The sequence below is a fragment of the Perca fluviatilis genome, chromosome 1 (genome assembly GCF_010015445.1).
Source record: "Perca fluviatilis chromosome 1, GENO_Pfluv_1.0, whole genome shotgun sequence".
Lineage (NCBI taxonomy): Eukaryota > Metazoa > Chordata > Actinopteri > Perciformes > Percidae > Perca > Perca fluviatilis.
This window is the reverse complement of record NC_053112.1, coordinates 37999429-38016164: the sequence shown is the minus strand read 5'-3', so window position 1 is coordinate 38016164 and position 16736 is coordinate 37999429. Positions and strand designations below refer to the sequence as shown.

At 43.7% G+C, this 16736-nt stretch overlaps 2 protein-coding genes and 1 long non-coding RNA gene across 4 annotated transcripts in view; 1 reads left to right on the top strand and 2 right to left on the bottom strand.

Annotated features, from left to right (window-relative positions):
- Positions 1–1147, bottom strand: part of c1h17orf67 (chromosome 1 C17orf67 homolog) — a 6969-nt gene extending 5822 nt beyond the window's left edge. For both annotated transcript variants that reach the window (XM_039814527.1, XM_039814519.1), the window contains exon 1: positions 1047–1147. In XM_039814527.1, coding sequence (XP_039670461.1) covers positions 1047–1101 — 55 coding nt within the window. In that variant the 5' untranslated portion in view covers positions 1102–1147. The remainder of the gene's footprint in view (positions 1–1046) is intronic.
- Positions 1148–3731: 2584 nt separating this feature from the next.
- Positions 3732–15635, top strand: dgke (diacylglycerol kinase, epsilon). Its single transcript, XM_039814500.1, has 11 exons — positions 3732–4638; positions 5307–5466; positions 5600–5719; positions 6258–6401; positions 6554–6711; positions 7820–7868; positions 9136–9249; positions 9416–9487; positions 10304–10431; positions 12479–12590; positions 15130–15635. The coding sequence occupies exons 1-11, from the start codon at positions 4187–4189 to the stop codon at positions 15352–15354; spliced, it is 1734 nt and encodes a 577-aa protein (XP_039670434.1). The 5' UTR covers positions 3732–4186; the 3' UTR covers positions 15355–15635.
- On the bottom strand, positions 6336–12595 carry LOC120567602. The gene is made up of 3 exons (XR_005640596.1): positions 12410–12595; positions 6526–6739; positions 6336–6418 (listed from the first exon to the last, which is right to left on the bottom strand). It is a non-coding gene; the product is annotated as an uncharacterized LOC120567602 (long non-coding RNA).
- Positions 15636–16736: the final 1101 nt, after the last annotated feature.

Below are 16736 nucleotides of genomic sequence, written 5' to 3'. Positions count from 1 at the left end.
TGTGTGTGTAGGGGGGGGGGGGGGGGGGGTTTTTTTTTTTTTTTTTTTTTTGAAAAGACTTTGGTGAACTAAGACTGTTTTCAGTTTTTTTTTTTTTCTTCCTATGAACGTGACAGCTGTTTGCTTCGTGGCTTGGGATTGGCTAATCAGGATACCATTCCTCTCACTGAAAGCTGTGTTCAGACCCATGAATAAACCTCTCACCACTATCTGCTGCTGGTGAGCTGTGGCTGACCTGATCTGTTTAGCTAGTCCATGTGAGGCTGCTCATTCTCCCAACGCCCAAGCCCCAAGGGAGCTGTACAGACACACACACAACATACAAACCACACAAAGCCTTTTACACACACACACACACCCCTGGCCTCTCTCTCTCTAACCCAGGCGTGTATGCAGTATTGGGAGGCAGAAGGTAACAAAGTGCCCATTCATCCTCCTCGGTCCCCGGGGAGCCAGGCAGCACGTGACCCCAGCAGGCAGCTCGGCTGGCTCTCTCTCCCTCTCCTCCCAGAGGAAGCTGGATCAACCCAGCTCTATCAACACAAGGCCAGAGCTGCTGCTGCTGCTGCTGCTGCTGCTGCTGCCTGGGCCCCTCACAGCGACGTGGCAAAAAACACTCACATTCTCCAGCCATCTCATTAGGAAAGATTTGATTTTCAGAGGAATCTGTAATTGTGCAAGTTGAGTGCAATTTCACTCTGCGTTCAAAGAAAGAATGCATGCTGAAACAAAATCAATTCTACATGGAAATGCACTTGTGCAAAACTCATCGTAAAAAAAAAAAAGAAACACCATTTCCCTTTCTTGATACAGCATCTAAATGTATAGTCATGGGACAAAAGAAGGATGCACTAAATTCACGCAAGACTTTCCTTAATGAGATCATCATTATTCTGTCCTATTATTCACTTTACTCAACTGACCTGAATCCACTGACTTACTCACTGCTGCAGGAGCTAATGGTATTCTTTGGATTCAAATGTCACCCCAGAATTCATCGTGAGAGGCTCCTGCTCTCCTCGGGTAAATCCCTGAGAGTTTCCTACCTGTGGAGATGGTCAGCAGGACCAGGCACAGCAAAAACACCACCAGCGTCTTCATCTTCTTCACCTTTTTCCTGCCTGAGCCTTCTCTGCTCTGAGGTCCAGACCAGAGGGGTGGGGGGGGGGGTTTATCATCCGCCTCTTTTTGCACGTCACCAGCAAACTGTCCCATACCTGCTCATGTTACTGAGGAGATATTTCAAATCTAAAGCAGTGGTGGAATGTAACTAAGTACATTTACTCAAGTACTGTACTTAATTACAAATTTGAGGTTCTTGCACTTTACTTGAGTCTTTTCTTTTCATGCCACTGTCTACTTCTGCTCCGCTACATTTTTGATTTGATTTATTTAGCATATGTAAAAAAAAAAAAACTACAGTGTTACATTATATGACAAAATAAATAAAAAAAAAAATAAAAAAAAGGCATGCAAAGGAAAAACAGAAAACCCTCATGGGGCTTGGCATGTAGGGTTCACTAAAATAATTCAACGAAAGGTAGCATATAGAAACTAAAAACATAAAAACAGAACACGTGTCGTTTTTAAAATACAATGTTTTATTATAAGATAAACTAACCAACAATATAATGGCCTACAAGTCCAGCTGAAATGACTAGATCATTAATCACTTCGTTGATTGACAGAACTGTTTGGACCGTTTCCAGTTTCTAAAATGGGACTTTAAGTAGGCTACATTTGAGGTACTGATGATACTTACATACTTTTACTTCAGTAATATTTTCAATGCGGGACTTTTACTTGTAACAGAGTATTTTTACAGTGTGGTATTAGTACTTTAAATTAAGTAAAGGATCTGAATACTTCTTCCACCCCTGCTCTAAAGTTGCTAAATGAATGTGGAGCAAGAATCAAAGCACTACTGTGTAAGGTCTAATAAGGCAGGTGGGGGGGGAGGCCACTAGATGGCGATGCAAACACAGCCGTGTGATGGGAGAGGCTTTTGTGGCTGTTTGAACCATTTCAATAAGTGGTGAGCTCTGTGTGAAATGGTCAGGTATAGCCTATTATATAGCCTACAGTTTTATCAATTCAAAAATGATGATTAGATCTCCGTCCATGGCAACGGTCTGTTATACTTAGCGACGGCCTGTTATACAGAAATAACAGACCGAAGAATGTTATGACAAACCAGAATCAAGTATTAAACAAGGCTGTGGCCGGGTTGGATCAGTGGGTAGAGCAGGCGCACATATATTGAGAGGTTTGTGCCTCGACGCAGAGGTCCAGGGCTGTCAAAAATTAAAGGTGGAAAAAGACACAAAAAGAAATCTTAAAAAAAAAAGAAAAAGTATTCAACAAGGCTGTTAGAATGTAGCGCGAGCGGGTCATTATTGCAAATTGAACTTCTTCAGGCTGATTCAAGAGCCCTCCTGGGTTTCTAATTCGCAATAATGACTGGCTCCCTTACATCATGTTTCAGGGTGGTTTACCTGTTCTAGCAGGGAACTGTTGAACTACTTTTTGAGAATAGGCTATGTCATACAGTCATGTGAAAAAATTAGGACACCCATGCTAAAATTGACTAAAAAGAGGAATAAAAAAATCATCTTTTGGAAATGAAAAAATATTTATCGTAAATAAATAAATGTTCTTCCTTAAAATACAGGGGGCATAAGTGAGTACACCCCTATGTTAAATTCCCATAGAGGCAGGCAGATTTTTATTTTTAAAGGCCAGTTATTTCATGGATCCAGGATACTATGCATCCTGATAAAGTTCCCTTGGCCTTTGGAATTTAAATTAAGGCATTAGATCAATTTCCAAAAGATGACTTTTTGTATTCCTCTTTTTAGTCAACTTTAGCATGGGTGTCCTAATTTTTTCACGACTGTATTTACAAATAAGGATAATAGGTAGGAGTAGGCGGTCAACGATACACTATATGCTATATCAAATGTGACATCTATCTATCTAGATACTGTTGCACTGGGATTCATGGGACCTGAAGGTAACAGGGTAAAACAGTGGCCCACAGCATATGATATATCTCATTTATCAGTCCGCCAATTTTTTTTTATCCCATTCATAATGGCTGATATTGTTTGTGGTATTATTTTCTTTGCACCGTTAGCTTGCTGTTACAATGGCCACATTTCCGGACATTTCAAGGATCATTAAGATTTGATCTCATTTCAAAGATATCAACTCATTTATTTTTAATAATGTTCTTGTTACTGTGTTTAATAACTTGCCTGCCTTATGTTTTATTTATTCCTATGATGGATTTGGAGCACGAGGAAGACGTCATGTGCGTCATTGTTTCCGTTTCCGTTTATACGCCCCCCCCCCCCTCCTTGTGCATTGCGCATATGTCTCCAGTAGCGTGCGCACTTTAATGATAATATTTCGTTGATTAATTCCTCGGGCACAAAAAGCTTTTGTTCCCTCAATGTGATTATCTGACACGCCATGAACTCACGATGCAGCGCACGACGCATGCGTGCTGTGTAGCAGCAGTAGGCTGTGCGCCTCATAATCAGAGATGATAGAAAAGTTGAGATGTACTTTAGTACTAGTGTTACTTTCCGTGTTCGCTTAAATATATATTATGTATTATGTTAAGTAGAAAGAATATAGCGACTTTAAGTTATTCGGCCTTCATTTTGTTCTACTACAATTGCTAAAAGTATAGTTTCTGTATTGTGTCTGTGCCTGATATTCATTAACACATAAAGGCTTATCTGTAAAGCATTTGTCGTTAGCAGCGGCTAAGTCCATTTTAAGTCCTAAATACATTTGAGAAGGTAAGTGCACTTGGCCATTGTACCACTGGTGGAAGTAACTAAGTACATTTACTTAAAGATCCCCTCCACTCAAAAATGTGCGTTTTCCCTTGTTGGTGAAGTGAATCATCTTGGCATTGAAATACTCTCTGAAGAAGCTAAAGTAGCGAGGTAGCTCATTGGCTCAACGTCACATCGCAGTCTTCTTGTTCTGAGCTCGTTCGTTCTACATCTGGATGTTTAGGTCGGAAGTGGCGGCGTTCTGTTGGTGTCCGTGAACATGCGTGTCGCGGGGAAAAGGTCGCGTGTGTCCCGTCCCCACCCGTTGTTGTTTACATAGCTCTGCTGTTTACTCATTTCCGCTCGTTAGCATCACCCGTCGCCACCGTCCAGCAGCGATGTACAAGGAGGGGGAAGAGGTGCACGACGACTGCGGCTCCCGGGAGGAGTGGACGCTGCTGTTCTGGACCTCTCTGGCCGTCGTGGTCCCGGTCATCATCACGCTGTGGTGCAGCGCCCAGCGCTCCAAGCGGAAAACACACATGAAGGATTTCTTTCGCAAAAGCAAGCACGGCTGGCACTACACAGACCTGTTCAACAAGCCCACCTACTGCTGTGTGTGTAACCAGCACATCCTCCAAGGGGCTTTCTGCGACTGCTGCGGCGTGTGCGCCGACGAGCAGTGCCTGCGCCGGGCCGACCGCAGCCTGCAGTGCAAGGAGATCATGGCCCCCTGTAGCCCCGACGGAGCCATGGAGCATCGCTGGGTCCGCGGAAATGTCCCCCTCGCCAGCTACTGCGCAGTGTGCAAACAGCAGTGTGGGACCCAGCCGAAGCTCTGCGACTTCAGGTGTGTGTGTGTGTGTGTGTGTGTGTGTGTGTGTGTGTGTGTGTGTGTGTGTTCTCGTTTAACTACATTCGTGGGGTCCAAAAACCGGGAATACAGTATACTTGTGGGGTCTGGACAGCTTTGTGGGGCCAAAATGCTGGACCCCACAACATTAAAGGGCAGTTTGAGGGTTAATTCTTGGTTTTAGGGATATAATTAGGTTATGGTTAGGGTGAGGGTGAGGGTTAAGGTTAGGCATTTAGTTGTGATGGTTAAGGTTAGGGTAAGGGGCTAGGGAATGCATTATGTCAATGACGGGTCCCCACAAAGATAGTGAGACGCACTGTGTGTGTGTGTGTGTGTGTGTCATAGTCTGTCGAATAGATGATTACCTACACACTAAAAGGTTGTCATACCATAATGGGGTGCACCAACATGTCATTTTAATCTGTCTTTAATTTCCTCTAATGGACTGCTGCTGCTCTCTGGCATTGCTAGGGCATGAGCTGGCATAATCTCACATTGTCAGATAAATGACTCGGCTAATCCTAATGCCAGTTTCAGAGGTCAGAGACAGACCAGCACCCCTGCAGCTAGTGAAGATTCAGGGATTTTCTTCCTTCAGCAGGAACTGCTTTTGTGTGAATTTCCTTGCCTTTCTAAACGGCTTGTGTCCCTTTTACCTTCAGGTGTGTGTGGTGTCAGACCACAGTGCACGATGACTGCATGGACAGCCTGACGGATGCAGACCAGTGTGAGCTGGGCGAGTTCCACAACCTCATCATCCCTCCTCACTACCTCTACCGTGTCAACAAGCTCCGCCGCAGGCAACCGGAAGAGTACAGCAAGGTGCTGCACATACAGTCTGCTCATACTGTAGTGTCTAGAGCTGTTTTTTCTTTTTAACTGTGTGTGTGTGTGTGTATGTGTGTGTTTGTGTTTGTTTGTTTGTTTGTTTGTTTGTTTGTTTGTTTGTTTGTAGCTGGCATCTTCCTGTGGCAGTGGCTGGACTCCAGTGTTAGTCTTGGCTAACACGCGTAGCGGTAACAACATGGGGAAGGCTCTGCTGGGAGAATTTCGCACCGTTCTGAATCCTGTGCAGGTTAGGCTGAAGCTTCTCACTCAGTTAGCCTAAATCATCCTTTAGCTCTTTTTATTTTATTTTTTTATTAAATCCTGGGGATGAGTCAAGATTAAAAGGGCCTGTATTATGCTCATTTTCTGGTTCATACTTGTGTTTTGGGGTTTCTACTAGAACATGTTTACATGCTTAAATGTTTAAAATAAATCTCAGTTTTGGCACCTGTCTCTTTAAGACCCCCCCTCCCCCCCCCCCACCCCCCTGAAAAAGCCTCCTGTTCTCTGCTCTGATTGCTCAGTGTTTCCGGGTCTTCCGCATCTGTGCTCTCTGAGTCTCTGCACTGTCATTGCAGCCGGGTAATGACTGTAACAGCACTGTACTATGTATAGTATTATTGTGACATCACAACCGTAGTTGTAACAGTATTTTTGTATAGCACCTCAACCTGCTTTTATAATAAAAAAACTAGATGGAATTCTCACTTTTTACGTTATGGGACCTTTTCAATTTCTGCACAAAACATGACTTACACCCATCTTCTCTCCCTCCTCTCCTTCAGGTGTTTGACCTGTCTGAGCTGACTCCCTCCAAAGCCCTCCAGCTGTGCACTCTGCTGCCCCCCGGCAGTGTCCGGGTGCTGGTGTGTGGGGGTGACGGCACAGTGGGCTGGGTGCTGGATGCCATCGATACTATGAAGCTGAAGGTCAGATGGGACTGTCTCTGAGCAATGAGAATGATTTTATTTTTTATTTTTTTTAATACAATTTATTTCAAGTGCTGCAATTTCTTGTGTACCACCTCTCGTCTGCACCAAGTTAATAACCTACCTGCTGCTCTTCTACTCTCCTGTGTCAGGGCCAGGACCAGTTCATGCCAAGGGTGACCATCCTGCCTCTGGGGACAGGAAATGACCTGTCCAACACTTTGGGCTGGGGTGCTGGCTATGCTGGGGAGATCCCTGTGGAACAGGTTCTCCGTAACATCCTCGATGCCGAGGTGGTCAAAATGGACAGGTGGGCCAGTCTTTGATTTGGGATAGAGCTGCAAAGATGAATCAATTAACCGATTAGTTGTCAACTATGACATTAATTGCCAACTATTTAGATAATCGATATATAATCTGTTTTATGTAAAAGAAATTCTTTCCAGCATCTTAACCCTTGTGTTGTCTTCCATTTGACCGTGCACTTGTCGTCCTCCCGGGTCAAAAAATGAATGAAAAACAAGCCTTTCTCTGACGTTTTTGGCTCTTTTATTTTTTTCAAGGTGTTTTTAGGTGCTTTTTTCGACCTTTAGTGCTTCTTTTCATTACCATGTGTATATCCACCACTAACACCAAATTACTACTAGTTATACACTTATTTTTGGAATTCATGGTCAATAAACCTCATTTATAGGAAATTATACCTAATCATTGAGTTAAAAAAGCAAAACGTTCAGTGAGGATACTGTCACAAACATTTAAAAAAACTAAATCAAATGCTACAAAATTGAATAAAACACCCAAAATGCAATGAAAGTATAGATCTGATCTTTTGTTGTACTTGCGAAGCGCGCTGTATAAACTGTCTGTACACTTACAAAGTTCTCAACGCCTCAGTTGTAGGGACCCTCATCATGCTACTGTGGAAGTGCGGTGCTATTTTGAGCCTTGGTAGTGGTATAAAATAGCGTTTTACCATTTGCCCCGAAAGCTAGTGTCAGCAGCTAACCACCAGTTTTGCGGTAGCTTGTTTAAAGCACAATCGATTAACATGAAAACATGTCCGAGAGAACGTTCGACTCGGTACACATATGTTATTAACCCCTAGGTTCATTTTGCGCCGGAATTGTCCTTTTTTAAAAGTCTTAAAGTTGAAGGAAATTGCTGGAAACTGAGGTCATATTCTCTCCATTTCTTCCTGGGAAATCGAGATTTTGACGGACTAGTGGGAAGTAATTTTAGACCCAATATATTCAAATTTGACTACCTTTTGAGGCAACGATACATAATTAAGTAAAGGATTCAGTATTTCTCCACCAGAATTGTTTTCATGTCTGTCTGTATTTCTAAAATCCTAGCTATCGCCCTGTCTTGTCTTGTCTGTTGTTCTTGCTAATTTCCTGCGTACTCCTTTTCAGATGGAAGGTGCAGGTGGCTTCAAAAGGCCTCTACTTTCGTAAACCAAAGGTGAGTTTGACCTCTTGTTTTGAATTCTTCAGTCCTCTCTTTACCTGCGGATGTGTTAGGATTCAGGCTCATTAGTCTCGCATTGCCAGACCTTCCTCCACAGCGCTGCGGAGGAGGGTCTGGCTAGTCCACACAGCATTCCGGGATGGGAGAAAAACATGCTCTGGTTTATTGGCATTTCTTTAAACTAGGGGTGGTACGGTTCACAAAACCTACGGTTCGGTTCGTATCACGGTTTTAGGGTCACGGTTTTCGGTTCTGTACGGTTCTTGTTATTTTTTCTTTTAATCTTTAACACTCCAGAATATACTTCAGCATATGATATATAGCTAAAATTAGCATATTGAATGCATGTTGCACAAAACATGCACACAGTGGCAGTTCTATATATTGTTTTATTTCATCATAGGTACCATGAAATCCAAAATGTTCCCACACACCAGACTATAAACGACGCTGGCGCATCCCCCCAGCTCTGGGCAGCCTCTCTCCCACTTGACATTTCTGCAGGTGACGCGGACGTGACCTGCAGCGTACCCTCGGGATTCGACTTGGGGCGGTCGTCTCGCAAGTCTCGAAAATCTGACGAAAATCTTTTAAACTGACCTTTGTCGATCTGAAATGAAGACAGATTCAGCAACTGCATGGCCTATTTCTCGCTTAAAATGTTTTCAGAAACACGTTTGGGTGAACTATTTTAGTACAATATGAGATCGTATTCTGAACGAGCCGCCATGACAGTCTGTTTTGAAATTAGGGACCAGCCAGACCCATGTGACGCGATCGTCCAATCAGCTGCCATGTGTTGCGTTTGTCACGCCCATCCCGCTCGTCATTTCCAGTAAGTGTTTTAACATAGGTGTATAAAGTGGGCACTACGGCAGTAAGAGGTTAGTGCAGCTTAACAGTGTACTGACGAACCGTGCGGTACACACATGCTCCGAACCGAGACGAGCGAACCGAGCGGTTCGGGTGTTTTTTCATGAACCGTACCACCCCTACTTTAAACCAATCACAATCGTCTTGGGGGGCGCTAAGCACCGGGCGGACCATAGTCACAAATCCACCAGAGGTTAGAATAACAACACAAAGAAATTGGAAGGTAACAGACATCTGGCCAAAAAGAGTGACATCCGGCAGAATGTCCGGCGGCAACGGAGCAATCCCGGAAGTGGAACGTCGTGGACAGAGACTACAGGCCCACTGACACTCAGCAGTACATAAGACTATTTATATTATATATTCATATCCTGCACGTCCTCCTCAGGTTCTGTCCATGAACAACTACTTCTCTGTTGGGCCTGATGCTCTGATGGCGCTCAACTTCCACGCACACCGCGAGAAAACACCCTCCTTCTTCTCCAGCCGCATCATCAACAAGGTCAGAGATGGCCTAATTAACGTGTAGAGACGTTTACTGAATTAGAATTAGCGTATCGATACAAAGGCATTGCCTCCGAATAGGCTGGCTTCCTCATTGTCCGAAGCATCAGAGAAATAATGAGCCTTATATTAATGCTTTCTTCTCTGTTTGTTTGTTTCCCCAGACTGTATATTTCCTGTATGGCACCAAAGATTGTTTAGTGCAGGAATGTAAGGATCTGGATAAGAGGATTGAGGTACAGTAGCTGTGTGCGTGTGATGAAGCTTCATGTTGATTCTTTCTTCACAAAAAAAGAAAAGACCTTTTGTGGTTGATGAAAAAAATGATCCACTTCTGGATTTTACTTTTCTGGAATGGACCCATTCACCAATTAACCCTCAACCTTTATGTGTGTAATTTGTTCATCCCGTCTCCTTAATGTTGTATTTTGAATGAAATACCCAGAGAATAAATCTAGGGGAGTTGACATAAATACTGGAAGCAGGGGAGGGACAGTTAGCCTAGCTCTCACTGAACTACATCTACCACTCCCCATAAAACCACAGTTTGTCACTTTTTATGTTTCTGTTCAGTCAAGAACACTCCTGTCAGATTTATTGCAACCCTTGGAAATACAGTTAGGCTTGGCGCTGATGGCTCCGCTCTTTACGATGCTCCCTGGATTAGCCAAGCAGCATGCTAAGCTGAAACAGCTGAAGCGCGATGCAGAAACCCCCAATGGGTATGCAAGAGTGGGCCCAAAGCAAGACATTAATAACCATTTTAACCTTTGAGTCATGTTAGGACTCTGAACTAGAAAGGTGGAGGCAAAGCTTTGACAGCAGCAGCGCTGAGAGAGGCCTTCGGCCGGCAGGGATCAGTGAGTCCTGTTTAAATGGACCGCCTCAATGTGAGACTGGCTGTGTGTGGGTCTGATAGAAATGATAATTCAATCAGCGGCTGTATGGCTTCAGTGTCCTGCATGAACTAACGGTGTGTCTCTGTGTGTGTGTGTGTGTGTGTGTGTGTGTCTGTTTGTGTGTGCATGTGTGTGCATGTGTCCCTTCTGCAGTTGGAGTTGGATGGAGAGAGGGTGGCGCTGCCCAGTCTGGAGGGCATCATAGTTTGTAACATTGGCTACTGGGGCGGAGGCTGCAGACTCTGGGAGGGAATGGGGGATGAACCCTGCCCCCCCACACGGTAAGACCTACTAGGGCTGAACAATGTGTTATATATATTTTTTTTATATAAATCGTCATCACAATGTCAACTTGCGCGACAAACGCATGATTTTTTGAGTTACACGAAGGGGAGTATCAGTAGGAAACTGCACTTTAAAATATATATTTTTTTATTGTATTCATGCCTTTTGTGTTCAGTTAAAATGTCTGTTTTGTGGCAGTGTACTGAAAGCAGCAGGAAGGCAGAACGTAAATATCTGTTTATGTATCTGGTTGTGTTTGGAGACCTACTAGCCATTTCGCATGAGGTCCTTCCTCGGAGGATTGTTTTTTAGAGAAACCAATCTCTGCTGACAGTGCACCCTTTAGTTCGCATTTCAGCTGAGTTTACGATTTCCCCCGCTCCAGATCTGTTCCTACTCCTATCTGAAAACTTCAGCTGACTCTGCACTTTATCCGTCCCTCACACAATCCCATACAGGAAATGCACAGTCTTCCAAAATGGGCCTCCCCCATTGACATATATATAATGGACCAGGAGATAAACTAAACACAGGCTAATTATTGCTAACTAACATGCTAGTTAACATTAGTAATTAAACCTAAACAGCTAACGTAAGTCGAAACTGCCTGCGAGCTTCTCCTGTACTATACGGTAATTCCTCTACTATGCGACAGTAAGTCACTTGGTTATGACACAATCGTTAGCCTATTTTTACAAAAACGTCTGCTACGGAGCCATAACGTGAGGTACAAGGTAATGGAGCCTTTTATATATTGTCGTGTTTCTTTAGAACTAAACAATGGACAAATAGAGTCTTTAAACATTTCAGATGTAAAGTTATTCGCTGTCAAAGTGGCGCCAAAATGTATGCTAGTCAGTGGAATGCTAACGGGAGGTGATCTCTTTGTAGCATCAAAATGGCGCCATAGGAGGTTCGAGTTCTGAAGCGAAGCTTACCCCCTTTGCCTCCCCTCTGCCCCACACTTGGCCTGCCTTGGGATTCTGACATCAAAGCTGTGTGCTTCAGCAGGGTTTCCGCGGGGTCTAAAATGTCTAAAAAAACAAAAAGTCCATTTTAGGCTTTTTAAAAAGCCTTAAAGGTGCTCTAAGCGATGTTGGGTGACGTCACTTCTTGTTGACGTTTTGAAGTAACAAACCGGAGGCTAGCTCGCCCCTCCCTCCCTTTCAAAATAAGGTATAATTTCCTACAAATTAAATGTAGTGACCATGTATTCCAAGAAATAAGTGTAAAACTAGTGGTAATAACTTGGTGTTACTGAACAATAGCATGTCAGGGGGAAAAAAGGGACAAAAAACGTCAGAAAATGTGTCAAAAATATTTTTTAAAAGTGTTAATTTTGACCCAGAAGGACAAAAAGTTCATGCTCAACCGGAAGACAACACAAGGGTTAAATTCGTTGAAGTATTGTGTTGTTATTTTATTTATATATATATATATATATTTAATTGTGTTGTAGTTCTTTCTTTCGCTCGTCCAAATGTAACGCTTTAAATGTACATCTCATTATTACTCTGTCGCTTTTATTCAATTTGAATACATTTATTTACTTTGCAAGTACTTTTGTGACTCTGCATTTTGTGTTTACTTTTATGTCGTAACAGGTCTTAAATTTCATTCATAAAGGTCTTCAATTTGACTTGGTGAAACCTGTAGAAACCCTGTTCAGAGAGAGAAATGCAAAGACTCCCTTTTATCATAAACCATAAAAGCCATATAGCTTGCAATGTAAAGTCACAGAGATTAGGTTTAAAATCACGCAGCCTATATTGTCATAAAGTTCCACAGTTTTTATTCCGGATTTTCTCACAACATCCGCAAGTATAATATCGTTATTGCGATATTCAACAACGTTCTCACGTGTCGCGCAGCCCTGCTGTGAGCTTCAGATCATAAGTCACCGAAAATGTCAAATGCCCATCAAAAGTGAGCCGAATTCATCCCTGGTTATTGTTTATGCTGTGGTGTCCTTACTGAAGGGTTTATAGCAAGTGCTCCGGGAAACCGTGGCAACTAACGGTGAATTCCCGTCTCCCCCTGCAGGTTGGATGATGGTCTGCTGGAGGTGGTGGGCGTGTTCGGCTCCTTCCACTGTGCTCAGATCCAGGTCAAGCTGGCCAATCCTGTACGGCTGGGACAGGCCCACACTGTCAGGGTGAGGCCAACACACACACACACACACACACACACACACACACACACACACACACACACACACACACACACACACACACACACACACACACACACACACACACACACACAGGAAGGCACATTGTAACCGGGGCTCTGGGGGTCCTCCCCTTTGCATATTTTGAGCGTCAAACACTTTATTTCCTGCATTCTGGTTAATTTTTATGCAACAATTTATGGTGTAAATGTCTTTATTCATGTAAAGGAAATGGTTATTCTCCTGTATTGTTCTAAGCTACATAGACAACATGAAATTACATCTTTAGTTTTCCCGCTCCTGTTTTTGTGTTCTTTAACCCCCCACCCAATGTAGCACAAGTAACGTTAGACACAGTTCTTGTTTTCCGTACGTTTTCAGTCCCCTGAGTGGTTCTTTTTACCTTTTTTGAGGAGGACAAATCTACCTCTTCTAAATATTATGAGGGACAAATCCCCTGCATCTCCCCCCAAAATCTACGCCTATGCATGCACACACACACACACACACACACACACACACACACACACACACACACACACACGGTCCTATCACAGTGCTTCTGGTTTACCTCAATAAGAATATATGGAGGAACACAATGAGGGATAGGGCTGGGCATTATATATTGATATTATATCGATATATGTGGCTAGATATCGTCTTAAATTTTGGATATGATAATATCCTGATATGACACAAGTGTTGTCTTTAGTTTTAAAGGCTGCATTACAGTAGAGTGTGATTTTTCCGAACACATCGGACTGTTCTAGCTGTTCTATTATTTGCCTTTACCCACACATCAGTCAACATGACTGACGATTATTTCTCAAAAATCTCATTGTGTAAATATTTTGTGAAAGCACCAATAGTCAACCCTACAATATCGCCGCAGTATCGATATCGAGGTATTTAGTCAAAAATATCGGGATATTTGATTTTCTCCATATCCCCCAGCTCTAATGAGTTTTCACTGCCATTTGTCTTGTCCCACTACTTGAGAATCTAATTTGAAACTAATCTGATTTAGCTTTTGCTACTCGGCTCCTGCATGTGCTCATATCGTTAGTCTGGTTTTCTTATTCTGCTCTTTAACCCTTCAGAAACAATGGGTTTGTGTTGCCACTACAGCCTGACTGTGACTATGACAACAATAGGGGGAAAAGAATTTGAATATTATTTGAATACCGTACATAGTTATGTACAAGGTTATGAAAAACATTGCTGGTAACCAAGGGTGTAGGTTTGATGTTGCAGGTGGGGGAACACAAAGTGAAGGCTTAAAGCTATAGTGCGTAGTTTCTGTCTCCCCCATGAGGAATTCTAAGTAATGACAACAACACTGTCGGTGCGACCACATGATACAAGCCTTCCGGGACGGCGCACCGACCCCCGGACGCCCCAATCTTCTGAACATAGCCATACTGCGAAATCCAGAGAGAGTTGTGTGGAGCTGATATTCTTAATTAGCTTTGTAGCAACTCATTTGGCAACAGCTTGAAGGGCAAACAAGCTTAGCACTAAAGCTTTAAGCAGAAAAAGAAAAGAAGAAAAAGATTTCTTGCATTTGTTGTTATATTTGATCAGCAAATAACACGTTCGGATGGAATTTGTCTCTAAGCCTTCCAAAATGATGGCAGTTAAAATAATTCAAATTGCTGTGTTAGTTTCTGTGTTACTAATGGCCTAACCCAGGGGTCTGTGGATTCCAGTGGCTCCCTGTGGATTTGAAAAAATTTATATGGAAATGAATGGCGCTTATTTTTAAACCTTTCAGTTTTCATTTTTCATTGATGTAGGCCTAAAGTGATTCTGACATTCCCTATTTACAAGTATCTGGCTGAAAGTGAGAGAGATTGAGAGTTATGGATGGATGGATTGATTGATTGATTGATTGATTGATTGATTGATTTCGGAACTGCTGCAGAAAGCAGAGCAAATGTACTTTTTAAGAATGAGATCGCATGGTCAAAAGGCCATAAAACTGGCCACGCACATCCCCATAATAATAAATGCTCATTTAGACATATTAGTAATATTGATTGGCTAATTTAGACTTTATTTATTTGGCTTACTTTATTATGAGGCTGAAATAAGATTTTATTTTTTATTCTTTTGATAGCAAAAGTTGCTGACTCAGAGAAAGAGGCCAGACAACAATCGATAACAAACCGAATCACCGCGACGTCAGCTGATTTGAATTGCAGAGATATGTGACAACAGCAAACTTGTTTTTTTTCCTTTGGTCATTTTCTGCAAATCCTAACGGAAACCAATCACCGATCCCTAACGGAAATTGCAGCCTCGCAGCTGACCATTCTCTGTTTTAGACTATATAAAGCAATTTGAAATGTTACACGAGGAGGTAAATTCCGGTGGATAACCGCAACATGAAAAAGATGGCTGAACTCGGACAGGGTCGTAGCTACAGAACAGAAACAACAGTGAGCACCAGATATGGAGGTAACCGCCGTTATTGACAAGATAAGCACTTATCTCCTATTGAAGTTATCTCTCCCTCCCCCAGCTGGTCCTCAAGAGCTCCAAGATGCCCATGCAGGTGGACGGGGAGCCGTGGGCCCAGGGTCCCTGCACCATCACCATCACCCATAAGACCCAGGCCCTCATGCTGTACCACAGCGCCGAGCAGACGGACGACGACGACGACGACGAGTCCAGCGCCTCTGAGACAGAGAGCCCCACCCCCCACGACTCGCCACGGCCCCCGGGGCCAGCCTCCGCTCGTGCATGACCCAGCCCAAACGCCATGTGATGTGGAGCTTCTCTCTCATCTTAGGTTCTGTATTGTTTTCTGCAGCCCAGTTTCTTAATCTTAATCCCTCCATTGCAATTGGCCCTTAAGCGTGATTTATGGTTCTGCAGAGGCTCCCCGCAGAGCTTTCTCCATAGCCTACGTAAACTGATGTTTATACTTGTGCGTTGGTGTGTGCGTCGATCTCTTTAAGAGAATAGCAGGGCCGTGTGTGTGTGTGGGGAGTGTGTGGTAAAGTGAGAGAGTGACGGCGATTAGTTTTGGAGCGAGTAGCGACTCTAGAGTCCTAGTGAGAGAACCAAAGAGTCTCCCCTGTTCTTTTTGACCACAGTGGGAGATCTGGAGCAGGAGAAGTTAACCCTCTCCTTGATCTCATGTTGTTTATGGAGAAGGAGAACCAGGAAATGAGTCGGCGGGGGGGGGTGGAACGCTACCAACGTCGTGTATCTAGATTTTTCAAGAGGTGCTCCGGCGTCGGCTCCGGCGTCTCATAGATTTTACGCAGAAGCATAAGTCACGCTTTACTCTTTGAACACGTTCTCCTCCAATCACGTTGATGAGAATAGGGGTTATAACTTTCCTGTGTAATCCTTTCATATGTTTTCAGAGAGCTCACAGTATGTTGGTAAAGGTTAGTTTGGAAAAGTGGCTGGTTTAATTAGATTTTTTTTAATTTTTTATTAATTTTTTTGGTCTTTAATATCCACACTCCTCGTATATTGTAACCCAGAGCTCAGGCAGTTCCCCCTCCACGGGTGGGACAGTCAAGAAGAGGTGAAGGTTTTGGAGGAAGGATGCTGTTTTTATTTGCACTGATCCCTTGTGCCATATATATACGTAGTCAACTAGACTGCATTTATAATATGCTGTATTTGCAACTGATCGCCCAGTGCAGCCCTGCAGGTATCGCTGATCGCCCAGTGCAGCCCTGCAGGTATCGCTGATCGCCCAGTGCAGCCCTGCAGGTATCGCTGATCGCCCAGTGCAGCCCTGCAGGTATCACTGATCGCCCAGTGCAGCCCTGCAGGTATCGCTGATCGCCCAGTGCAGCCCTGCAGGTATCGCTGATCGCCCAGTGCAGCCCTGCAGGTATCGCTGATCGCCCAGTGCAGCCCTGCAGGTATCGCTGATCGCCCAGTGCAGCCCTGCAGGTATCGCTGATCGCCCAGTGCAGCCCTGCAGGTATCGCTGATCGCCCAGTGCAGCCCTGCAGGTATCGCTGATCGCCCTGGTTCAATGGACCGAAACTCCTACAAAGCCATGTCTAAACCAACAGCAAATGATGAAGCATTGCCACCGGAAAGAAATGGCACTGTCACGATGACTGTGAAGTGAAGGTTCATCCAAAGCTTTATTTTCCT

What these genes read in the sequence shown, in the direction of transcription:
- dgke (XM_039814500.1), top strand. Translation starts at nt 4,187, where the DNA reads ATGTACAAGGAGGGGGAAGAGGTGCACGACGACTGCGGCTCCCGGGAG. An exon ending in GAACCCTGCCCCCCCACACG is followed by an intron (nt 10,432 to 12,478) that starts GTAAGACCTACT and finishes CTCCCCCTGCAG; the next exon opens with GTTGGATGATGGTCTGCTGG. An exon ending in GACAGGCCCACACTGTCAGG is followed by an intron (nt 12,591 to 15,129) that starts GTGAGGCCAACA and finishes TCCCTCCCCCAG; the next exon opens with CTGGTCCTCAAGAGCTCCAA.